This window comes from Typopeltis vanoorti, chromosome 10 (assembly GCF_054136105.1).
Source record: "Typopeltis vanoorti isolate ZY-2024b chromosome 10, IOZ_Tvanoo_1.0, whole genome shotgun sequence".
Lineage (NCBI taxonomy): Eukaryota > Metazoa > Arthropoda > Arachnida > Uropygi > Thelyphonidae > Typopeltis > Typopeltis vanoorti.
This window is the reverse complement of record NC_143558.1, coordinates 41697551-41724718: the sequence shown is the minus strand read 5'-3', so window position 1 is coordinate 41724718 and position 27168 is coordinate 41697551. Positions and strand designations below refer to the sequence as shown.

The window sequence follows — 27168 nt, the reverse complement described above, 5'->3', positions numbered from 1 at the left end:
CTAAATCTAAATTACCCATTTCCTTTGCTAGAGAAATCAATTCTTTAAAAAACTTCATAATTTCGTCTTCAGAAACAGAACAGGAATTCAGAAAAAAATCCTTCATGCCTCCAAAACTTGCATTCCTGGCATGTTATTCTTTTTTCTTCAGGAGTCATTTTGTTGATCTTTTTTTGTAATAATTGTTATCTCAATTCTCATTAAAATGAACAAAATTCACTTGATGTTAGTTAGTTCAAACTTATGGATATCTATGTTTCATAATGTGAATTAGTACTGTTATCTTGATATTCTCATATATTTCACTTAATTGCTCCTGTGCAGGACTAGTGAGTCATTTCAAGTCCGACATTGCATCATTTGGAGTTCACTGTTCAGATATGATTAAATTCTGTCATTGTTTGTTATGAGCACATTTGTAGAATGTGCTCAGGACAAATTGGCATTTGATGAACAGAACCGAATTGGTTATTTTAATATCCTAACAGAATCTTGAATACTAGGTAAAACTGAAATAGTGGCATTTTATTACTCATGTATGCATGTTTTTGTGTTTTGTCCCAAAGATACTGATAAATCATGCATAATTCAAAAATAACTAAATAGATATTCCTTTACCATTGAGATCTGCTGCATTCAAATAATTATTACATGATTTGCATACAGTATTCAAGTATGATAAACAGTGCAGTATTTATTTTTTTCCATTCTGTATTTCAATCTATGAACATTATAAACATGCAGGAGTAATATTTTTAACTATTATTAGAAACACATGTTCACAAGAATTAATAATAATTTTATTATAAATATTTAGGTTTAAAACCAATAGGTCATCATCAGTCTATAAGTGCATTCACAAGCGGAATCATGAACAGTGGAATGTTATTTCTTTTTACAGATCTCAGCCACATGCTGGAGTGCCACCGTACAGTGGTTGTTATAAAATAAAATTAAAATATTAATAATATTACTTAAAATGACATAAGCCATATATGACCATATGAAAAATGAAGTCATCAGAAGAGAGCTAGCTATTATTATTACCATCATTATTATTAAGAGAGACCCTCCATGGAGTCAGGAACTCATTGAGGGAGGCCATATTTGCACCAGCTGTCATACCTGTTCTAGAATTCATTCACCCTACTTGCATACACATTCAACAGCAATCCATTCCAATCATGCACCACTCTATTAGAGAAAAATCCAACTCTCATCCTCTTCTTAACAGCATTCCTTCTCGATTTCCGAGGATGTCCTTTCAGAAGTTTATAAGTCTCAATCATATCATCCCTCTTTCTCCTGTTTGCTAGTGTCTGCAGCCTACAAATTTTCAGTGTCTCTTCATAATCAGTTATGATGACAGATTGAGTTGCAATTATTCTCTGAGTTGTACTGTATGACCTTGAACTTCAGCTTCCTGTCTACTAAGATCCCTAGATCCCTAGCCTCATCAGTTTCTTCAAGCATAATCCCACCAATATAATACAACATTGGATATCTAATCACACCAAAGTGCACTACCTTACATTTATTAATATTGAACTGACAGCCATTTTCCCATGCCCACAACTCCAGCCTATTCAAATCATTCTGCAAGTACTACACATCAGTATATATCTTTTCATCATCAGCAAATAGTTAATGATGATTAATTTACAGCATAAATGAAGATATCAAGGAATATAGAGAGAAATGGAAAGAGCATCTATTTAGGATGGAAAAATATCAGCTACCAAAAGAGGTGGATAGATATAGACCAGAGAGAGAGAGAGAGAGGGGAAGGAAGACCAGTGAAACAAGAACAGACAAATGCCTAATCCTTGAAGAGAGGAAGAAGAAAAAAAACATGACGAGGAAAAAAAAAAAGGTGTGTGTGTGTGGAGAGTATTTTTTTTTCAAGCTTGTTGTGGGTGATGTAAGATTGGTGTTTCTATAGTCATTTTTCAACTGAATGCGCTGTTTGTTCAAATTACATTAGTGAAGGCAATTGCTCACACCAGGGGGCTGTTTATCTTTTGTGGAGGGTAACTAGAAGAAGACTTTGTTAACAGGGAAGAATGTAAGGATTAAACTATATCTTTTAAGGATCTTTGGAATTGGTTAGGGGTTACATGTAATTTACAGAATTGGAATCCACCATACAGGTTCAGGGATCCTAGTGACAGGCTTATAAGTGTCACAGGTGCATTTAATCTTCCTTGAGGTAATTGATGCTTTGATAGTATTAAGTTCTTGTCGGAGATTCTCAGGATTGGAACAGCATAAAAATGATGAGCTGACTCTTGTTAATATGTAATGGCCTGGGAAGGTGGATTGACAACGAACAAATGATGTAAATACACCAGATGGGATACAGGAAAGGAGGATGTCCAAGAAGACTAATTTTTCCATCCTTTTCCATTGTGAAGTTGATGTACAGGTTCTGGCTGTTTATCTAATCATAATCTTGATTAGAAAAAGGTAGTTAGAGATGATTTAGATTCAGGCTAGATGGCAAACACATCATCCACCTAGCATCCCCAAAAGAAAGATTGCAGTTGTATTGAAGAGAATAAGGAGTCTTCGAGGTGTTCCAAGTAGGAACACATTCAAGCTGTTCCAGGTCAGTGGCTGTTTAAAGAAAGTGCTGAAGTGCTTCTATACCAGCAAAGTTTAATCAGAATGACTGTCTATCCATTGCAAAAATTCAGGAGTCTCATCCTAATAAATGGTAAACAGTGTGGCTCAGATCTGTAAGAAAGGAATGACATTCCATTATTTGTGCTTCACTTTGTGAATGTGCTTGCGCACCAATGATGGCCTGTTACATGCAGACTGATATATTTGCAATAATAAAATTTTTATTATTAATTCTTATGCATATGTGTTTCTAATAATTGTTACTATGTCACATGCCATTAAAATCTCAATTTAACTATTTCAGCCCATCCCACATGCCTTCAGTTTACACCAAACATGACTGAGTCTGTGAAGAAATACAGGTGGCAGTGTATTGAATGTAAATCTTGTGGTCTTTGTGGAACCTCTGATAATGATGTAAGTTAATTTTTTTAAAAATACTCATTTATTATTATTATTATTATTATATGACACCTTCAAGGAGTCATCCATCGTGGGAGGGCACCCTACTCTACACATCTCCCCTTAATTCTACAATTAGGCTATTACTGCCATCAACCACAATGCCTCTGCCCACCACCACCAATAGTATTTTTTGTCTATAAATTTTATAAAAGCTGGTTTGGATATCATTTGCTTTTTACAATATGATGTTACTTAATTGCTGGCTGACTAGTTAATATACCTTACTTCCAACCAATGGGCTTTAAGTTCAAATCCCACTGTGACCATGGATGTTTATGATTGTCTTTAGGTCAGAATTGAATTTCCATGCCTGATGTGAGACCACTTCTCTCTTTATAGGAGGCCAGAAGTAGCATAGAAAAGTTCCTTACTTGGTATGTAAAGCATGGTTTCTGGATTATGGGAAAAAATCAAGAAAAAAAAAATCCTTATTCCAATCAAATAAATAAATAAAAAATAATTCCATTTCCTGTTACAGAAGAGGAACAGTTTCTTCTCTGCATTTTTTTCTTTAGATATTTTATTTCTGGTTTCTGTTGACACTGTAGCTGAAATGTCATCTATAATTATTATTATTATTACAGGCAACTCCAAGGAGTCCTTAGACTCATTGAGGGAAGCCCTAAACATCATGTCAAGAACTATCCGACATTTATGCAGTATCTATCATACTTTGCTTTGAACTCATTCAGTGTCGTGGTACCCACAACAGACTCTGGCAACCTATTCCACTCATTCACTACTCTCCAAGCAAAAAATCTAGTTCTAACACCCTTGCTAACTACACTCTTACTCAGTTCTCCCACCACGCCTGTTCTGAGAAATTTCCTCTGAATTAATCTTGTTAAAATCCCTCAGTAATTTGTATGTCTCAATCATATCACCCATTTTCTGCCTATCAACCAGCTTCTGTAACCCACAAAACTTCAACCCTGTACTCGTAACATTCCTTCCATAGATCTGCTACCATCTTGATCACTTACCTCTCGATCCTCTCCACCTCCAAGTCTCTGGCTTTGTTAATTTCCTGAAGTACAGTTCCACAAATGTGGTATACGGCTGTAATCTTTTCACCCCAAAATACATAACTTGACACTTTGCCACATTAAACTGACATCCATTCTCTTTGCCCAGTCTGCAAATCTATCCAAATCATCCTGCAAAATTTTGATATCGTGCGTATTCACTACTCTACCAAACTTTGCATCATTGTCAAATAACTATGCAGTTCCTCTCAGATCCTTTCCTATATCATTAATGAACAAATTAAACAGTAGCAGTCCAAGAACAGAACCCTGTAGCACAGCACTAGTCACAGGCCTTCTTTTGGACTTGACTCCTGAATAAACTTCTCTCTGATATCTCACCATCAACCACCCTCCTATCCATCTCACTAATCCTATATCCATCCCCATGTGCTGCAGTTTTCTGATTAGGATTCCATGTGGTATCCTGTCAAAGGCCTTTGCAAAGTCCAACACTATCACTTTAAACCCATTACCTTTATCCAACTCAGCTGTCACTGTATTATAAAACATGAGCAAGTTACTGGTCAAGGGCACTGACAATTCCCTCGCTGTTTCATGTAAAACTTGAGCTGGTATACCATCCAATCCCATAGCTATATTCACATTAAGATTCTGTAATATGCTATGCAACTTCATTTCATTTACCACGGTTCCTGTATAAGCTTTTGGCTCTCTAATTCCTGCAATATCACCACCGATGTTATACTATTCTTCTGCTATCTCTAAAACATGTTAATTAACACCATATTAACTACCTATCCTCATTAAGACAGCAGCTCACTTGACCACACTTCTTTTCTACATGTGGCAGAGCAGACTTGCTGTTACAAATTCATAAGTATCTTTTTTAATTTTTTCATATGAATCCAACCCACAAAAGGAACCTATCACACATTTAGTACCAGGTGGGCCATGGGTTAGATAATCCAGTACCCTTACTTTAGAGATCTTTCAACTAGTTCTCCAATATGCAGTCTTGGAGTCTCACCCTGTACAATGAAGGGTGAGATCATCTACCGTCAGAAAAACTATCTCTTTTCAAAACTAATGTTATATTATTTTGCATACTTACAAAAAAAATAATTTTTAATCATTACCTATTAGATAATAGCTGATTTTATGATTACAATACATTTCACGACCTTTAGATGTAACAGAAGACGAAGGTAATGACTATGCCAGTCAGTATATTTTTATAGGCTATTAAATGCTGCTGCTGATTTATAGTACGCAGTTTGTTCTTAACTCTTATAGAGCCATCAAAAATACAGTGAGACATTTAAAACATACAAAAACAGTATATAATACAAAAATAAAAATGGATTGCTTATGTGAACAAAATATTTTATTCAGAAAATCATCATCTGTTGTATCATAGGTACCTCGCTATGAAAAAATTGAAACAAAAGTGCAACAATGTCATTTTTGTCAATATCATGGCTCCTCCAGGGATTCCCACTCATGGGGATAGAGAGAGAGAGAGAGAGGGGGGACTCTTTTATGCCTAAATCTTATCGTATCCTACGATTTTACCTGTAAACATATGTTAACACTGTGCAAATCAGAAACCATTCAACTTAATGGTGATACCACTAAGATCCCTTAAAATATTTCACTAAGAACAAAAGAGAGCAAATAGGTGGATTAATAACCCATTTCTAGCTAATTCACTCCGCTTTCTTTCACACAAATGTTCATTTGCTGCTAATTGCATTTGCTCCAAATATTTCCATGAAAACTTGGTTCATCAGAATTGGTATCAATAATTCCCTGCCACTCCCTTTTACATTGTCAAAATGCATGCAGTAGCTATTCAACAGCTGCCTCTCTTCAGAGTTTTCAGTAACTGAACAAAGTTATCTTCCACTTCATTCATTCCTTCTACTGTTGTTCTTTGGAATGGTCTTCCCCGTTATTTGTTTTTCCTAAAGAGCCTGCAGGTTTTCAAATCCATTGTAAACAACCTTCATTCTTCTTGCCTTTCTGTACATGCACACACATACACACTATTACTGTACTATAGGTTAAACAATCTCTCTACACTAACTGGCCTTCACTCACAACATCTAATAGTTGCCTATTCAATGCACCATGGGCTATGAGAAGAACGTGATAAGCTTCCTAACCATACCTGAAAATTAATAGGTAGTCAGTTTCTAAGAATGATCACCTCTCTACCTGTCATAAGCTGCAAAATTTCACTTGTATTTATAAAGATCCCTTTATTAATGCCTGTTTCTGTCATATCTCCTGAGGACCCTCAGTAGCTCAGCCAGTATTGACAATGCCCTTTGCTTGAAAAGACCCGGGTGCAAATCCTGTCTAAAATGAACAAATCTTTATTAGAGCTTTTCATTTGAAGGTGAGTTAGCCAGTCTCATTTGGAGAAGGCAGAGTTTTTTCCTCTCAGAAACAGTGTGATCATACATTCATTTAAATGTACAAACAATAATCAGTTAAAAGATCATGACAGTTTCCCATTGATTAGATAACAGAGTAATCTAATCATGCTGGGAAATCTATAGTACTATAAATGAGGATAATATATTCCAGAAATCCTACTCTATGAACTTTTCTCAGTTACTTCAGGCCTGCAATAAGCAGGATAGTGAACACACCAGCCAATGGCATCTCCCATCCAGAGAAATTCACCAAACATCCATGTCCGTGAATTCAAACCTACAGGGTCTGTTGGCTGGAGAGTGGATGCATTAACTACATAGCCAACCATGCCATATTACTATATTTCAGAAAGAAAACAAGGTGTGGTGAAAACAAGAAAAAAAAAATGTGGTTTGTGATTGATGTTTGCATTTTGTTTGGCAAACAAAAAATTATTAAATATGAAGGAAAATCAATCAATAAATAAGATACAAATAGCTATAAAAAATAAAACAAGTGAAATACGAACCTTGGGAAAACGTTTATTTCTCAACATAATCCCTTTTCACAGTTATATACTCGTCTCATCATTTTATCAGCCCTTCAAAATCAATAGCATAGAATTGTTTTGTCTGCTATCTCACCAACTCCCCACCACATTTTCAACTTTCTTATCTTCAAAATGTTTGTTACCAAGGTGCTGTTTCAGCTGACCCAGCAGGTGAAAGTCACTTAGGGAAAGGTCAGGACTGAAGTGGATGTTGAAGAAGTTCTTATTGAAGTTCTTGAATTCTCTCCAAGGTTCCTGTAGCTGCGTGAAGTCACACTGTTATGCAGGAGCAGTACTTCTCTTGGCAGTAGACCTGTACTTTTTTGGTGAATTACATCTTGAAGTTTGAATAAAATTTTACAGTACAATGTGGCATTCACAATTTATCTCACTTCTAAACATGGGCTAGCAATGCTCCTTGGAAACTTCTTCTGCCCACAAGAAATGCAGTAACCATTTTAAGACTGCTGAAAACAGCTACAAAACATGCATATCTAATATGTGTACTGTCATCATCCTAGACTGTGCTGCTACTGAGGTTGCATACTGAAAACTATTCACTTCCAATTCATTTGTCCTGCTTTTGTTTGTAACTCATTTGTTTACCAACTTTCCTTCATAAATAAAATAAATAAAAATTTGGTAGGTCAAATATTTCAAAACAATAAAATAAGTAAGATGTTTCAAACTTTCATGAATTTACTTTTAGCAAAAATATTGGAATAAAGAAAGAGACTGAAAAGATTAATGAATGAATGCAGTATGAAATAATTAAATGAAACACTAATGAAATACAGATGAAGGCAATGAAAAAATTAGAAAAATTATTTGCATTTATAATAATTTTATAAGTAAATTGGAACTTTCATATTTCTTGAAATGATTTTCTGCATTTTATATATATAAATTTGATGCAACAGATTTACTCATCTATATGACATAATTAAAGAAACTTAAATGACTAAAAGCCGAGGGATAACAAAATAGATAAAACTATTTATTATTTTGAATGCACGACTAGTTTTGTCTTCCTAGAAGATTTCATCAGGTGCATAACATGAAAAGAGAAATACAGAATATGCATTACAAGAGAGCAACAGTTATGAACAAACATATTGCTGACATTTGAAGTGTAGTGGATCCCACAATATTGTTCAGCATGTTCATGTGGATATGATCTTGCATATGCTAAAGCTGGATGACTGAAGAGTACAATCAGAGAGCTTATAGCTTAGGTTAGTATTAAGGTGGACCAGATTGATGACAATTTCTATCGATTCAATAATTCTTCTCTTAAGCTTATCATAGGATCTAAAAATATTTTCTGATTTATTCCAGATCACTGGGTGAGTGATAGAATCTTCATTTTCCGGGTTAACAGAATTAAGAACATGATTAGATAGTGGCTCTAGTTCTGCCATATACGAGGTGGTATCAAAATGTTTTGAGACTAGGTTTGTAACACGCCAACAGATGGCAGCACAAGGCTGCACGCACAGCCACAGGGAGCACCTACCTTCATAAGTCAGTGTACCAAAAGACATCGTCCTGTGTACATCGGGAACTGTGCAACTGATGCTATTCTGACCACCTGCGTTACCACATCTGCGATTTCATCATGGACAGCAAGTTAGAGCAAAAGTGAAATTCACGTTTGAAAAAACGTGAAATTCGAGCATCATTACCGGTGATGAAACTTGGGTGTACAGTACGACCCTGAGACGAAGCAACACAGTGGAAGAGCCCATCATCTCCACGACCAAAAAAGGCAAGGCAGGTCCGCAGCTCGACCAAGTGCATGCTCATCGTCTTTTTCGACATACATGGTATTGTGCATCGAGAATTTGTCCTCAGGGTCCAGACCATCAATAGCAAGTTCTACTGCCAGGTTTTTAGGCATCTGACGGAGGACATTCGGCGAAAGCGACCAGATCTGTGGCTTGCGAAAAACTGGATGCTTCACGACAACAATGCACCCTGTCACTGAGCTCTCCTCACACGTGAATTTTTCGCCAGAAACAACATGATCTCACTTCTGCACTCACCCTACTTGCCAGATTTGGCTCTTGCAGACTTCACCCTCTTTCCAAAGATGAAAATCCAGCTCAAAGGTCACCATTGTGTAGATCCAGTGTGAATCGCAGAAGGTGCTTGACATGCTTCGAAAAGAAGACTTTCAGGACACATTCCAGAAGTGGCAAGAACGCTGGGAGCGCTGTATTGATATGCAAGGGGACTATTTTGAAGATGATAGTATGTAAACATAGATAAATAAAGTAATTTCTTGTAAACAGAGCTAGTCTTGAAACTTTTTGATACCACCTTGTATGATGTTTCTCACATGCTCCTCTATATATAGTTCAATCAATTTTTCCATCTGACCAAAATGTGGCACATTGCAGTTACACTAAAGACAGTAAATGTCTATATATTTTAAGCTGTTTAGGGTTTGCTGTACCAAGCAAGGAGTGGAGTTTGGTTAGAAGAGTGAAAGAAGTGCAGATTTTATACTTTTGGCTAACTTTGGTGAACCAGAGCGGTTCATATATATATATATATATATATATATGGAAGACCTTTTACATCATTATTATCTTCGGTAAGTGAACAGGTGGATTAAACAGAAACTTATTAATAGTATGAGAACTGTTCTACTGAAAGGTTGTTAAAAGAAAATTTAGTTGTTTGGTCAGCCCTTCTTCTTCAGTGAAGAAGGAGCGAGCCTGTTTACCTAATGTAGAAATGATGGCAAGCTTTTCGGAGTAGATAACAATGAGATTACTACTGGTCCACAGTAGAGGCATTTAGAGTGAAAGAAAAGGAGGAGAAGTAGGTTCAATTAGCATGAAGTTGGATGTCAGGTTTCTGCTCCTCAAGTTTTAACAGGCTTAATGGAAGGTGGAGAAACAGTAGATGCACGTTCAGTAGAGCAATGCCCAGTACCTATAGATTAGACGTAAGGCTGAAACATGTGGTGAGAGTGGGAACATAAATCAGCCAGACTGTTCTCCTGTGCAACATTAGGAATTTTTAGGGAGGTTTTTGAAGCAGATTTGAGATTTGTACAGAATTAGTAGATGGGGGATAAAAGTAGTGACTTTCATTCATCCACTCCCGCTCAGTAGTGAGCAGGAAAGAATGCTGAGTTTTTAGAGGCTCGGGAAGCAGCTGATGTGATTTGTTTATGGGAAAGAAAGACTAGAAGTTAACACTTGTAAGCTTCTCTTTATCCAGCAATTGATCATATCAAATTAAGAATTTAGTTCTTTGTGTTCTATTGCAAATTTAAATTATTCGCACTGTTAACCAATTGTTGCTGTTTTGCTCTGTAGATACTGGGTATAAAACCAAATCAATACTTGCAACTAAATAATTATTTATTTATTTTGCATTGTGAATTAAATTGTGAAAATCAAATATGAACTAGTCTATCATCATCATCATCAAATTTCTGACATGTACTCTCAAGGGGTGTACAGGATATCATAGTACTACATGAAAAACTTACATCATTACTAACTTCCTATCTACAATTTTCCTCCAAATCAATCTGTTACCTGTCAAGACTCCAACATTATCAGATCTTATATGTCTGTCTTCTAAGGCACTTTTACTATCAATCCAGCTATATCTTGGTCTTCCTCTGGGGCTTTTTCCTGCCAGCCTGGCAAAGAACACCTGTTTTGTTAATCTTTCCTCTCCCATTCTGTTTTAAGTTCCTGGCAAATAAATCAGCTTGTGCTCTTAGAGAATACAGAGATAAATGTAAGAAAGCTAAACACTGTTAAAACTAGCTAAACAAAAGTCATGGGAGGACTTTGGTAAGAACATAGAAAATAAATATCAAGAAGGTGGCAAGATATTCTGGAATTTGTTGAACAAGCTCAGAAATGAAGAAGAGAGTGCTATAAAAGGAATTAGAGATGGTAAAGGTGATATGAAAATAGGAATAAAAGACATCCTTGAAGTATGGAGTAATTACTGGTGAAAACACCCTGCTGTCCATGCCCAAGACCGGCTAACTTGGCTATGGCTGAGGAAGATCCTTCTGCTTTTCACGTCACTGACGGGAATCGAGCCTCGGACACTCCTTCCCCAGGCATATCGTTGCTAAGTGCATAGCCACTATGCTAACCGCACAGACAATTTTATATAAAGAAAGGCCAAAAAGTATTATTTTAATAAGCAGTATTTAAAAATTCTTTAAACATAAAACTTATTTCTTTTTTTAAAAAAAAAAAAGGAAAAATTTTAAAAAACTTTAAAGTTTTACTTTTTATTTTTGACACCTTTTAAAATTGCAAGTTCTTTCCTAATATCCTCATTTTTAATATGATATTGCCATTGATTGCCATCTGTTCACACCCCTAATCTTTCTCAGGACTCTCACATCTGTGATCTGTAGTCTTTGGTCAAGTGTTTAATTTCTAACCCAGCACTCAGATTCTTAAGTTAAAATTGGTTTGAACACTGTCTTGTATACAGCTAATTTAGCGATTTGATTAATTTATCTCTTATTCCATATAAATTTATTCAGTTGACTTCCCTACCATACCAGCTTTGTTGATTCTGTTGTCTATTTCCATATTTCATTTATCATCTTCACTAGAAATTGTGCCTAAGTAGCCAAAAAGTTTCACTTATTCTATAGATTCTCCATTCACAATGCAGTTTATATTTTCCATACTTCTGCCTAATTTCTTTGTTTTTGTCTTGTTATTCCAGACCTTCAGAGTATATGTATTACAACAGTTATTCAATTTAGTCGGGGAATTTTGCACATTTGTGGTTGATTTGTTTAGAAGTATAACATCATCCTCATAAACCAAACAGCTGAGATTAACATCTCCATTTTTGATATCAGGTTTAATACCACTTTCATACATAATGTGATCCATATAGATAATGAATAACAGAGGGAATAATGTACATCGTTATCTGACACCAGATTTAACATTAAGCCATCTTCCTGTACTTCCTTCACTTCTAACTGCTGACTTACAACTCAAATAAAGACTAAGTATTGCTTGATATAATGCCCCATTGACACGAACACAGCATTTTGAATAGCTTCTCTCCTGGCACCTTGTCATATGCCTTTTCCAGATCTACAAAACTTAAATACAGATCTTTGTTATATTCCCGTGATTTCTCAACTATCTGTCGTAAAGTGAAAATCTGACCCTAACAGCCTCTATTTGGCCTGAATCCAGCTTGTTCTTCACCAAACTTTTCTTCCACAAGCCTTGTCAACTTTTTTTAAGTATACTTGCGTAAATCTTACCAGGAACACTCAGAGAAATACCTCTGTAATTTTCACATTCAGTTTTATTTCCCTTTTTATATATCGGTACTATGAGAGCCCTACTCTAATCATCTGGAATTCGTCCCTGTGGCCAGGCATTCTGAACTATGCAGTGCAGCCACTGTAAGACTTTTATACCACCATACTTGAGCATTTCTAGTCAAATATCATCTACTCCTGCTGCCTTTCCACATTTCAAGCTTTTGATGGCTTATTCTACTTCGAGTATGGATATGTATTCCTGACTGCATGCCTGGTCAGTGTTTTTTTACCACTGTGCTGTCATCACTGCTTGTTTCATTTATCAGTTTTTCAAAGTAATTACTCCATACTTCAAGGATATCTTTTTCTCCAGTTTTCATATCATCTTTTTCATCTCTAATTCCTTTTACAGCACTCTTTCCTCCATTTCTGAACTTCTTCAACAACCTACAGAATATCTTGTCACCTTCTTGATATTTATTTTCTATGTTCTTACCAAAGTCTTTCCATGACTTTTGTTTAGCCAGTTTTACACTGTGTTTAGCTTTCTTACATTTGTCTCTGTATTCTCTAAGAGCACAAGCTGACTTATTTTGCCAGGAACTTTTGATATGCTTTCTTCTTTTCCTTCACTGCCTCTTTAACTTCCTGTGTCCACCATGGAGTTCTGATTTTTCTATCCTTGCAGACAACCTCATCACATGCCTCTCTGGCTGAATCAATCAATATTTTCTTCAGGGCTTGCTACCCAATCTCCAAGGTTTGGTTCCTGTTCACAATCTTTTTCATTTTTTTCTTGGATAATGTTTGTGTATTTTAGTCTACAGTTCACATCTGAGAGCTGTTCGACTTTCATTCACTTTAAAACTCTCTTACATGTTCCTCTTTTCAACATGAAATTCAATTTTATCTTGCTCAAGATTAAATGGTGATCACTTCCAATTTCAAATCCTCTGTACACTCTAGAGTCTTGCACCAATGGGAAAACATCACTATCAACAATAACATAGTCAATAAGACTTTTCTTATTCCTTGCCCCTCTTCTCTCCATGTGAATTTCTGCACATTTTTATGTTGGAACATGGTGTTAGTAATAACCAGTCCATGTCCTGAGCAGAAATCCAACAAATATTTGCCATTATTATTAGCTTTGCTCTTTTCTCCAAATTTTCCCAAAATATTTTTGTATGTCTCACAATCATTTTCCACTCTGCTATTTAGATCCCCAACAAGGACCAACTTTTTCTTTTTCATTGTATCAGTTGTTTTCCTCTAAAACCTCAAACCATTCCTCCATTTCTACCTTAGTAGAACCTAGTAGAATCTGTGGGACCAATGGCACAAATAAGTGTCATTGTCCAGTTCCCAATTCCGATATTTGCCCACATCACTCTAGTCTATGAATGTTAGTCCAGGAAGAGAGAGATAAATTCATCTAGTGATTTGTGTATTATTAACATCAAGGGACAGTTAATTAAGATACCTTGTTGTGTGAGAAAATATTGGATGGTGTTTCAATAGCATATGAAGATGAGAAAGTTATCTTCATCCCCATCAGAGAAGTGAACATAATTGTAGACAAGATTTTTTTGTTGTTTGCAGCAATAATCATCACTCACTCAGGGATTTAGGCCTCCCCTGCTTCTAAATATTTTTTTGAGTAGTCTTGAATTGTCCATTCTTATAGTATTTTTATATTACATTCTTTCTTGCTCATATGTTTTATCTAGTGCTAAGTCTCTATTTTAAGTTCATTATGTATTTCTGTGGGTTTTTTTGTCCCAGAGAAAGAGAGAAAAGTATAGCCTGCTGTATTTCATAGGAATTTCTTTTCTCCAGTTTCTTTTTTTTTTTCTTCTGCTTTTTTATGGTACATTTCACTTTCATGCTGTACAGAACATCTTACCAGAACTTTATAGACTGTTATTCTTGTATGCTTTTTGCACTTGTTTTGATTTGAAAATATTATTAATGCAGTGATAATATTTATTCATTTAAAAAGATACTGAACTTCTAGGTTTGTAATAGCCCTTATCTTGCTACTTTACCCAAACTTGATATTTTAATTCTTAATTACATAGAAATGCTTAGTTCTCTAAAATGTTACATTGAATCATCAAATGCATTTTGAAGTTTGACCAGCTTCATTAAGTATGAAATTTCGAAAGTAATTAAAAAACATATGATATGACAACTCAAAATAACATGTTCCTATCTACATTCCAAAGATTATTATCTGAAATTTTGGAGATTAAAAAATAGATAAATAAAAGATTTTAAATTTGCCATAAGAAAAAAAAAAAACAACTGAAAAACAAAGTTCTAAGATATAAGAAGTTTACTTTTTTGAATTAGTTTAAATTTTAAAAATAAAAAAAAAGTGACAACATATCTGTAGTCCATGAATTGTTGTTTCTATAAAATGTTGCTTACATTTTATAGAAATAAAAAAGTGTTTTTTGCCAGGATGGCAGGAAAAAGATCCAGAACCAAGATCTAGGTGGATTGATACAGTAAGAAGTGCCACAGAAGACCAAAATGTAAGATCTGATGATATTGAAGTCCTGATAGATAACAGATTAATTTGGAGGCAGTTTGTCATTAGGAAGTTAGTAATGATGTAGACGTTCATCTATCACTATAATATCCCGTAAACTCCTCACAAAGTACATATCAGGAATTTGAATGATAATGATGACTGCTGATATAAGCATCAGTCATTAGATTGATGCTTATATCTGCAGTCAGTATCAGTATTTTTAACCTCCTTCCTTGCTGGTGACTTTTTATGCAAGGTAAGTTGATGATGTATTGTACATTAGAAAGCCTTAAATATGCAATTAAATAAGTTCAATAATTATAATCATAGTTTGAAATTCACAATAGAATATAAAGAATATGATTTGATCAGCTTTTCAAATTAGATTTGTCATTTGATTACGTTAGCACTGAAGCATTTTTAAATTCACTAACATTTGGAATTTTTGTTGTCTGACCCATGCACACACACACACGAAAGGTTATAAGACCAATATTATATTAGTGCTGTGTATTGGCAAGAGGATAAAAAGAGAGGAGGAGTATGTTAATGTGTTTTTTTGAACCACTGAAGGTTGAATTGTTGAAGTAAACAGAATGATTGAGGGTGTTCCAAAGAACAGAGGAGGATGGAATGAAATGTGAGGAAGAGAAATAGGTCAGTAAGTTTGTTGGAGCTGGACTGTAAACGAATGTTGACCCACAGCTGCTGTTGTTCTTACAATTTCAAAGAAAATTGAGGAAGGATAATTCCTCAATTTTCTTTGAAATTGATAGTGGCCAGTTCAGCTGAGCATTATCCATGAAAGTAAATAAGGAAGAAGCAGGTCTGTAATAAGGATTGGGGAAGATTGTGAGAGAAGGATCATCATTTAATTAGATTGCCCTCTTCTGAATAGCATCCAGCAACTTTGAGAGGATTTGGGATTTATACACTGTTAGAAATTTTCCATTCAAGGCGGAACCTTGGGTGGAAAAGTACTCTTAAGTTTTAGGTGGTACAGAAGTTATGGAGTTAAAGGTATGTCAACTCAAGACGGGAAGTCTGATCATGTTTGGATATATGCATATTATCAAAATTTATACAAGTGGTGTGAGATCTTGTGAGAAATTAGACAGAACTGAGATTTGATAGGCCATGTCACAAAGGAACGAAGTGTACTGCAATTAACATAGTTATGGATACGATTTGAGGTCAGTACAGGAGGAAGAGAATGAGTAAAAGTACAGACACACCTGCTTTGATGGGGGGAGATCATCTACCACGATATGTAGTGTGTGACCACAGAGTATAGAAAGTAAAGTATAGAAGACAGACCATAGGATAATAGTTTACTGAGCAGGCCACTATGCCAAATCCCAAAATGCCTTAGGAATGTCAAGAGCAACCAGATCAGTTTCTCCAAACCTTTCCATGACTTGAGTTAGTGGTGGCTGGTATAGACTAAAAGAATAGCTGTGGATAGAGTAGCAAAATCCATACTGCTGGATACAAATTGGCTGGATTGCAATTGATAATTTTCTCCATGAGGGATCATGAAACAGTGATATATGCATGCAGTCATAGCACTGGGTAAATGAAGCTCAACCTGAAAGAAGGCAGCCAAAGTTGGGCCTAGAGTCCTACATGGTGTCCCCTAGTGAGCTAAATTGAGTGGACTTGACTGTTGTGCTGAGGATGTGTGCTTCTCAAATTTGGGGCAGTCTTATGCACCCAAATTTGTTGAGGTTTGGAACATTTCTTAGGGCTGAGGCAGATTTGAGGAATAGCCTCTCATATTTGTATTTGTTATAGTGCAATAGAGTGTTCTTCTTCCAGCATATCCTGCAATGGGTGTCAAAAGCATGGTCAGCAAGTCCAAAGTGGCTGTAATGGTGGAATTGCATGTAGTCCTTGTGTTCAGAAATTCTGATATTAGCTGTGCTGCCTGTTTGGCAGTTAGTAGGGGAACAGCTGTCAAGTACAAGGGACTTGGTAGACATTTAGTAGTTCTAGAGAATGTAGCCGGTCCTTTGGAGTGGATAAGGGATGTCGATTTTTTTATGTGGGCCATAAGTGGTTGTAAGGTTGTATTTCCTTAGGATTTTTGTTAATTTTTTATATGTACCCTGGATATATATGGAATGGTGATAGATTTTGTGTGATCTCTGCTCTGAAGGTTGAGAGGAGGGGATTGCAGTTGCAAGGTTTTAATGTTTTTTGGATTTTGTGGAGGTTGTAGACAAAAAAATGTTGAGAATATGGTCAAGTTCAGTAATTAGGGCACTACTATCAGAACTGATTAATTTTGCCCTGTTAGATTAAATTTTTATAATCCCATATTATTGAGAAGGGGGGGGGGATTGACTGCTGGTGAATGTATGGGGGGGGTCTGAAAAGTTCTGATAAACACCTATAACAAAAATTATATTAAAGCAATTAATATAACCACAAGAAAGAACATATCTGAAAACCATTTAACAACCATGTTTCATCAAATTATAATCATTTGTTCTTTTTCTTTTAGGTTACGTAAGAAGACATGTCAACGTCAATTCCTTCATGGTGATTATCACAACTTATCAGTACACCCTCGTATTTACCAGTAGGTGTGGATTGTATACGTAGAATGCCAATATTGAGGAATGGGAAACTGCTGTTTTCCTTTTCTGAGGTAAACCGGATCCTGGGGTATTTATTGTTCAGATGTGTTAAGAAAATGTGGAGTGTATCCAGGGCTGTGTCCGAATGAAGAACATGTCATCTACATGTTGTAGCCAGTGTGGGTTTATGTGGAGCAGAGTTGAAGGCTTTTTCTTCAAATGTCTCTGTGAAAGAGTTGGCCGGAAATGGAGAACCCATGGCTGTCCCCTCTATCTGTTTGTAGAATTTTCCTTGCCAAATGAAAAAGTCCAGAGTTCATGGCGAACTGAAACAAGGCTGAGGTATCAAGAGTAAATATAGCTTGGTTTGGGTCTAAGGTGTCTCTGAGTGGGATAGTGAATAGAGAGAGAGGAGGCATTATGTCAGTGTGTATAATCTAATTGGTTTAAAACCACAGTGGCATGTTCCTTATCTGCTTCTGAAGAAAATAAAAGTTTCTGAATTTGGCATTTACAAGAACAATTGAACAAACTTACATTAATGCTTTCCTAAACTTACCAAGACAGGGAATTATTTGCACATTTCAGCTTACCATCAGGGCTGCATAAAAAGGAAAAATATCCATCATATTAATCCAGTTCATCCATACATAGAAATATCATCTTGGTAACAGCCCTTAAATCAAGAATTGCATTACTTAATGTTTACTTAATTACTTATTGTTTAGCTTAAACTATCAATATCAGACCACTTATCAATTATGCCATTCTTATTGTACTGTTATTTATAAGGACTTTATCTTGGAATTTAATCCTCATCTTGCAGTTCCATCAGATTTGTTGGTGGCAGAATTCACATTAAAAAAAAATGCAAAGCATGTGTTCCTCTTCCCATAAAAAAGTTATATATCACTTCATTGATATATGTATCCCTTTCAGAGCATGCAGGATAGTTAGCCATAGTAATGTAGCCTTCATGTGCAGGCATTAGCTTAAATCTGATTTGGGGCAATAAACATGATTAATATCTTATCATAATAAACTTGTAGTTTCTGCATATTTATGGATCATAGCAAAAAATGTACCTTTTTTATGAAGACGAATATACTTTCTAATTTTTCATTTCTGAGAGCAAAAGAGGCATTCTTAATGCTGCTATATGTCCTTTCAAAGGGAAGCTATCCAGCTATTCATATAGATATCTGTCTGTCTGTATATGTGTGCTTGTGTATATAATAAAAATGGTAAGTTTATCCAAAGAGATGTGCCATTGCTTTCTCTTTCCTGCCTCGCTTCAATCTAGAATACGTGAAGTGGATTGTGCTGCCCAACAAAAAAGACCAATACCAGTGATGGTGTTGGTCCTTTTTGTTGGGTAGCATAATCCAGATTGGGCAGAATTTTTTGCTGTTGTGCATGCACTGTTTTGGCATCTGCTTTGGTAAAAATTGTAGTCCTCGGTGGTTTGGCCAGGATCTGTTAGCCAGCAGACTTGCCTCCAGGGTTTGTAGTGTTGTATGTATATGTGATAGCCAAGCCCAGTCATTGCTTGCTGGAGAGGGCATCCATGTGTAGTTCCCATAGTGGGTGAAAAGCTGTGGTACTGAATTTATCCTTATTATGAGTATGAGCAGGGCCGACAGAAGTAGGCATGCAGGCGCTGCTATGAAGGGGGCGACGCCGCCGGGGCATGGTTCATAAGTTCATTTTTAAGAAACAAAATTTTTATCCTAAAAACAAAAAATTCTTAGAATGATCAATATTAAAATAAATAAGGCCGGATACACCGAATAAAATTTTTTTAAAAAATGTATATTGCCGCCTCTTTGATTAGCCGACTGTTTACAATTTTGCAGCTAGAGCAGGCTAAATGCTTGCCTGCAGAATGTTGTGTCTACTACAGTCTATCTAAAGTGAAACAATGAATGGTTTTTATGCACAGCAATGAATTTTCATATAAAACATTTGTTGCTAGTTAACCAGTCATATGGTAGTACGCATCTCAGTAGGCTACTGACAGTAGCACAGTGCGGACTATTATTTCATCTCTGTGTCGTGTTGTGTAATAATTTCTTGTGGTTATAAAATAGAAATGGAATCAAAAATTAAAAAAAAAAAGGTTATCCGGTGCACAAAATCGTAAGCGTCATGCTGCAAAAGAAGCAGATATTAAGAAACAAACTGGGGCTCTTAATAAATTTGTTAAAATATTAAAATCTTCTGATGCAGATTGTAACCAACTCGATACATCAGAAATCAGAGTTGAAGAACCGTGCACATCATCCAGTTTGCATGAAAGTACTATTGCAACTATTGAACAAGATAACAAGACGCATGATTTAAGTGAAAAACAGTTAGGAGAAGATTTAGTTGTAGTTGACCACGAAACTAACACATTGTTAGTCTCTGTAAATTTAGAAGATCCAGGTGAATGGGGAAATATTGATAAAAAATTACAAGCTGTTTTAATTGAAATGGGGCCTGTTCAAAGGAAAAATATAATATATCCAAGAGACACATATGGTCGTAAATTTGGCGACACATATTATAATCGAAAAATGGAAAACAGGGAGCTTGTGCCAAGAACATGGCTCATTTATTCCGAAACTTTAAATTCTGTTTTTTGCTTTTGTTGCAAACTTTTCGCACCTACTGAATCAAGTAGTCTTGTAGAAGGTTATAATGATTGGAGAAATGTAAGTACAACTTTGCATAGACATGAGACTAGTTTAACTCATATGAAAAATTTCTTAAAATGGAAGGAACTTGATAAAAATTTAAAAAACAAAACCACTATTGATTGCCAGACTCAAAGCATGTATGAAATGGAAAAGAAATATTGGACGAGTGTTTTAGAACACTTCATTGAAATTATAAAATTCCTTGGTAGCCAAAATTTAGCTTTTCGCAGATCATCTGATAAATTATATGAAAGGAATAATGGCAATTTTTTAAAATTAGTCGAACTGTTTGTGAAGTTTGATCCCGTTATGGAAAATCATGTTGAAAGGACCCTATAACGAAACAAGAGTACATTATTTGAGTAAAGACAGTCAAAATGAAATATTGGAAACTTTAAGTAACGCAATCAAGGATACAATTTTATTATCAATTTGAAAATCTAAATATTATTCCATAATTTTAGACTGCACACCTGATGCAAGTAAAACAGAACAAATGACCATTATTATTCGCTTTGTTTCCTGTGACAATGGAATTGTCAACATCAGGGAAAACATTTTAGGTTTTGCAGATATATCCGATTCCACAGGACATGGTTTATGTGCAACAATAATGGAACATTCCCATTGAAGACATGCGAGGTCAAGGGTATGACAATGGGGCAAATATGAAAGGGAAAAAATATGGGCTCCAAAATTTGCTTTTGAACAAAAATCCTCGCTTTTTTACGTGCCATGTATTGCTCATACTCTAAATTTAATCACTAACAATGCAGCCAAAGCGAATGCATGCAGATGCAATTAGTTTCTTTGCAATTATTAAAGAAATATACAATTTCTTTTCATTCTCTTACAAACGTTGGGCAATCCTTTTAACGTTCGTAAAAAAATTAACATTGAAACAGCCATCAGAAACGTGATGGGAAAGTAAAATTAATGCAATCCGCCCTCTTCGATATCAGTTAGGAGAAATTTACTTTTTGAAATTTTAAATAATGAAAATTTTAATAAAGGAACTAAGCATGAAGCACAAACATTATGTGCTAAAATAAAGGACTACAAATTTATTTGCTCTCTTATAACTTGGCATGATTTACTTAATAGAATAAACCCTGTGAGTAAAATGCTTCAAGACAAAAATATGAACATTACACTTGCTTTAGAATCTATCGAAAACTTAAAAATATTCTTACAAGAGTATCGATCAGATACAAATTTTAAAGAAGTTCTAAAAACAAAGAACTGAGTGAAGAGGTGGATGGAGAACAAGAATTTAAAACTGGTACGGAAGTTTGACGACGAAAGAAGACACGACAATTTGACTACGACCATCATGATGAAACACCACAATCGCCAGAAGATAAATTTAGAGTGAATGTGTTTTACACGCTTCTAGATGTTGCAATGTGTTCGTTAATAGAACGTTTTGAACAACTAAAAACATATTATGATAATTTCAATTTCTTGTATAGATTACTACAAATTAATAACAAAAAGTTTACGAAAAAATTATGACGATTTAGAGATTCTCTTGAACGACGCCGACAATAAAGACTTAAATGCAATAGAGTTATGTGCTTTCCTGGATATTTTTCGGAAGGATAATTTAAATATTCAAAACCCTTATGATATTCTTAATTTTATTGTGTCCAATAATTTATCTTTCCCTAACTTTTCAATTGCTTTAAGAATATATTAACCTTACCTGTTAGTGTAGCGAGCAGTGAACGTTCCCTTTCCAAGTTGAAATTGATTAAAACTTAAGAACAAGTATGTCAGGCTTGTTAGTTTGGCATTAATAGCTATTGAAAATGAATTATGTCCGGAATTAGACATTAAGACCATTATTTCTAATTTTGTGAATATGAAATCAAAAACCCTAAAATTTTAATTTAAAAAATTTCAAGTATATTTATGTAATTTAATTTATTTTCTGTTATTCTGTAAAGATGTTATTTTTTGAATACTTATATTAAATGTTCTAATTATTTCAGAATTCTTTTCTTATTTCTCATCTATCTTGAGTTTCTTTTATTTTCCTAAAAGATAGTTTCACATATAAGAATTATTAAAAACTTTTTACAAGTTATTACTAAGAATTTAGTAACTTGTAAAAATGCAAGAATTTTTTAAACTTTAGTTCAAATAAATTTTAACTTTAATGAAAATTAATTTTAATTTTGTTAGCAATTCGGGTCAGTGAGAAGGCTATAATCCCTGTATCATTATATTCAACGATTAAAGTGAAGTGGCTTTATCAAAATTTGCTTTAACTTTTGAGAATTTTTTGAATATTCAGGTTTTTAATGATTAACCTGCCTAGTCAACACCCCCCGGTTAGTTACATTTAGCGAACCAACGTGTGGCTGTTCTGTCAAAATTTATTTACAAAATTTCAAATAATTTAAATTTTTATTATCGTAAAAGAACCACACACGCCCGGATCATTACAGGGGCGCTTAGATAGAAATTGCATGCGGGCGGCAAAAACCCTAGCACTGGTTCTGAGTATGAGTCTTTTATCATCAACTGTATCATAGTTCTCACAAGTTCTAATCATATCTGGAAACCATGGAAGCAACAAATGATATAAATAAGAAACAGAAAATAATAGATATCCATAACATTTCTAATAATTTATTAAACAGGTGCCTGTCCTCTCAAGAAAATGTACCCTACTTTATCCAGAGAGTTTGGCAGGTTACTCAAAATTCAATAATAAAAATAATAATAATAATAAACTCCATTTGGGAACTATCCTCATGGAAATGGCATCTAAAAACATTCACAGCAACTATTTTGTCTATTAGGGCATATCAGTTACAATAATCCCTCATCAAACATTAAGATATCCCAGACAAGACTAATTGTATTGGGAATTGGGATGGCAGCCTTTACCAACCAAAGAATATCATCCTGATTTTAACATCCCCAAACCTTCAATACAATGGAAGCAGGTCACCTCAACTCTTCTCTTTTAGACTCTATATCCCAAACCCTATGATCATGCTCCAAATGCCTGTTATGGCTCTGCCATCGGTATCTGATGGGATAGTAAAGAGTGCACATATGAAACACCTGTATGCATGAACTGTGAGTATGTCACAGTTGGAAAGATAAGAAGGTCCAAAATATCAAAGCAAAACAGAACATTCCATATTAGGAAGTGAAAAGGAACCTCACCAACATTTAGTCTGAAACCCTCTTACACTGAGAAGATTTTTTTAAAAAACGTATATAATGGGAACATTAACTCATATGATTGTCTTTCATCTTCTAACAATTGTGTCATTCCTGAATGTTAGTCTGTTTTTCAAGAACAAATCAAAGAATCTAAAGAATACAGCCTCATCCCTGAAAAGAAACCAAAAAAAAAAAAAAAAGATATATCATTACATGAAAATCCTTTAGTTAAAAAAAAAAAAAATTATGACACAACCACCACCACACCCCCAATCAAACAGAATCCTTCAGACATACAGCAGTATTCTTCTGTGGATATCTCTGTATTCACAGAAGAATCTAAAATCATAAAAAATCCCCTGTCCTTAATGGAGTTCAGTTAAATGACACTTTGCTTATATTTTTGCATGCCATCTACATTTCCCTAAAAAGCTAAATTCCAAGACTGATAATAAAAGTATGTCCTCACAAAATCAAAACCAGAAGTCCAGTGGATCCACCAAATATGAATAGTTATAAATCATTACTACAATAAAATTTTCATGGATTCCATCAAAACATTCATAATATCAATCAAGGTCATACAGAAGACAGTGTGCTTTTAATTGCAGAAGACTTACTTGAAACCTGGTGAGGATCCTACATTATGATGTGCCAATAATGCCAATGGAGAGACTTGCCACCTGTCCCTTAGTAGGACCTCTTGGTGCATTATGCTGGATTTATATCCCAAGACAACCATGATTATGTCATTTTGCATATACCATATCCCATTATCCACAAAAGAGATCTGAATGGCCACAGCACTATGTGTGATAACATTTATGTACATCAGAAGAAGTGTTACAGAGTGGATGCTCAATAATCATAACCTCCCTTCTTAAACCCAGGAACTAGCACCTTCTACATGTCCACCTGAACATTCATTGCTATAGAACCATTTGTGTTCTATATATTTAGTGATTTGGTTGGATCATAGTCTAAAGCAGTGATGGCAAACCTATGACACACCAGCATTCACCAACACCCAGCATCAACAACTATTTTCCCTGTGTGAGTTCAGTTCAGCTTTTGCATCAATGTGAACAAGAAGTGTGTTGAATTATTTTGTGCCAGTTCAACAATTTCTCATTTCATATGAAATTTGTAATACAAAGTTTTTATTTCTTTAATATTTTAGCCCTGTTATGGAGGAACCTCAAATTAAAAAATCCCAATTGAGTGATAAAGGAAGTGGTCTAAGCTTTTAGTATTCATGGACTGAGAGGTATGGTGTTATTGACAGAAATAGCAAATCATTTTGCCTATTGTGCCATGAAACAGTAGTAAACAGAACATGGAATGTAAAAAGACATTTCAAAACAAATCATCAGTGGCTTTTGGGAAAAGTGGGAAGAAAGGAAGTATTACGTTTCTCAGCGGATACACAAATGGGACATCCAATATGGTAGGAAAAAAGGTTGAATTTGTGAAACTGTTTATGGAAACTATTTAGACATCCAATTGTACCATTTCATTGCGTTATCCACCAGGAGGTGTTGTGTGCCAAGGCAGGATTCCAGAACTACATCATGTAATGACATTTGTAATAAAAATAGTGAATTTAATAGTGAGAATTTTCACAAGCAAGAATTTTTTGCACTGTTGTAGGAAGTTGAATCAACTTACATCAGACTGCTGACACACAACAATGTGAGGTGATTGAGTTGAGGAAATGTCTTCGAAAGATTTGTGGAGTGCTATGAAGAAATTAAGTTGAGAATAAAAATTTGGAACAGTTTTCTCAGCTGTAGATGGATCAGCAGACTGGTGTTTTTTACAGACCTCTCAGTTCATATGAATGAACTGAACTTAAAGTTACAAGGTTTGGGCAAAAGTATTGACATCATATTTGGATACATAAAAGCCTTTGAAACTAAACTTCAAAATTTTCAAATGAGATGTGGGGACTAAAACTTATAAGTATTTTCCTCAACTAAAAAACCATTTTGATGAGGTCAGCTCGAGGAGGTCAGATATGCAAAATGAAATGGAGCCCTTGTCTATAAAGTACCAACACATTTTAAACTCAATAAATGATCAGTTTGGCAGAAGATTTAATCAATTTAGAAGTTTAGAACAGACAATTAAAATAAATATTCAGATATAGTAGTATACACTACTTTGGAATTAATTGATTTCCAATGGCTACAAAATTGAAGAATTAGAGCTGTAGTTAGCAGAGTTCCAGGTCAGTATCTGGACTCAAGTGTTTGTCAACCTGAGGTCTCAGCTTTTTTCCAGAAGTTGAGACCTCAGGAAAGAAACTGCCTGCAGAATGAAGAGTGCCACTACGAACAAGTAAATTTGAATACTTGGAACCGAATACCAGAAACTTTTGGCACCCTTAAAAATCTAGCAATGACTTTACTCACAATTTTTCCTTCTAGATACTCTTGCAAGACCTTATTCTTGGCATTAAACAACATTAAAACAAACAAAAGAAACTGACTGACAGATGAAGTTAGTGTTGCTTGCTTAGGCTTGAAAGTGCACCAAGTACCCACCTTCAGTTTCAGACTTATCCATTAAGACTCAGCAACCAACTCCATATATATATATATATTTTTTTTTTTAGTTCAATTCAAAATTACTATTAAAAATAGGATAATTTTTTGTGCACTATTTTAAACCCAATTATCAGTGTGCATATCGTTTTCTCGCTATGGACACTGTTTCTTTTATATGAAACTCTTTTTAATGAGGAAACTTTTAATAATGAATCTGTTTTTCAATTATTATTATTTTATTTATTATTTTATGTGTCTGAGTTTTACTCACATTTCATTTTTGTAATTATTTGACATTTCAATATATAATACATAATACGACACATGATTGGACTGTATTTTTTTTCGAAATAAATGAATATGTAAAGAATTATTTCTCTTTTTTTTTTTCTTTTTTGTGTGTGTGTGTGGGGGGGGGCATGCCAGCAGAGTCACGTTAGGCATTTTCCAAATTTCTGACACACCGAGCCTAAAAGGTTCACCATCACTGGGCTAAAGGAAGGTGGGTAAAGTGATCTCAAACTAAGGAAGCAAGCATACCTCTAATCTTTTTGGTTTAAAACCATAGTGGCATTCCCTTATCTGTTTTACCTAATTATTATTCTATTGTTTTTAATTTCTTGCTGGGCTTCATATGCTTTCCTAGAGCATTTGCTTTTTGGTGGTTTCACATGAGTAAGTACACTGGTAACATTGTCTGATGTTAGCAATACGGGAAGGAAGGCTGAGGATACCTCGTTCTACTTGGATCATTTTTTCTTCTGCAGTGATTTTCTTCATGTAATACATAGTTGTGGCCATGAGCAAGTATGCGAATTACTTCCAGATTCTTAGCATAAATCAGCTGTCATTGTCATCCCCAAACCAGGAAAGGATCCAAGTGCAAACAATTAATAAGTGCTTGCATGTGTTGGGGGTTCTGACCAGCTGTTGTTATAAGATATTACAGAAAATGATTAATGTATAGTTTATTACCAACTGCAGTCATCATGGCAGGAAGCATTGACAAATGAATCATGTGAGATTAAGTCTAGTAAAAAGAAAGTTGTTTTCTAGACTCTGCATAGCTCACAGTCATCTTATACATTCTTATTTACTGAGGACTGATAACCCACCTGTTTGTAACGAAAAAATGCACCACATATCTCTCCATTCATCATATTCTGGTGAAATGCCAGCACTACGCTCAAGAAAGGAATCAATTTTTTACTTATCTCTTTGAGCCATTTGCTCTCAGGAAGAACATATCAGACCTGAATAAATTGCATGAAGTTTTTAACTTTTTAAAAATAATTAA

At 34.9% G+C, this 27168-nt stretch overlaps 1 protein-coding gene across 3 annotated transcripts in view; it reads left to right on the top strand.

The window, feature by feature from the left end:
• Positions 1-27168, top strand: part of d4 (double PHD fingers d4) — a 339869-nt gene that overhangs the window by 269797 nt on the left and 42904 nt on the right. For all 3 annotated transcript variants that reach the window (XM_090398857.1, XM_090398855.1, XM_090398856.1), the window contains exon 7: positions 2930-3042. In XM_090398857.1, the coding sequence (XP_090254983.1) occupies positions 2930-3042 (113 nt within the window). The remainder of the gene's footprint in view (positions 1-2929; positions 3043-27168) is intronic.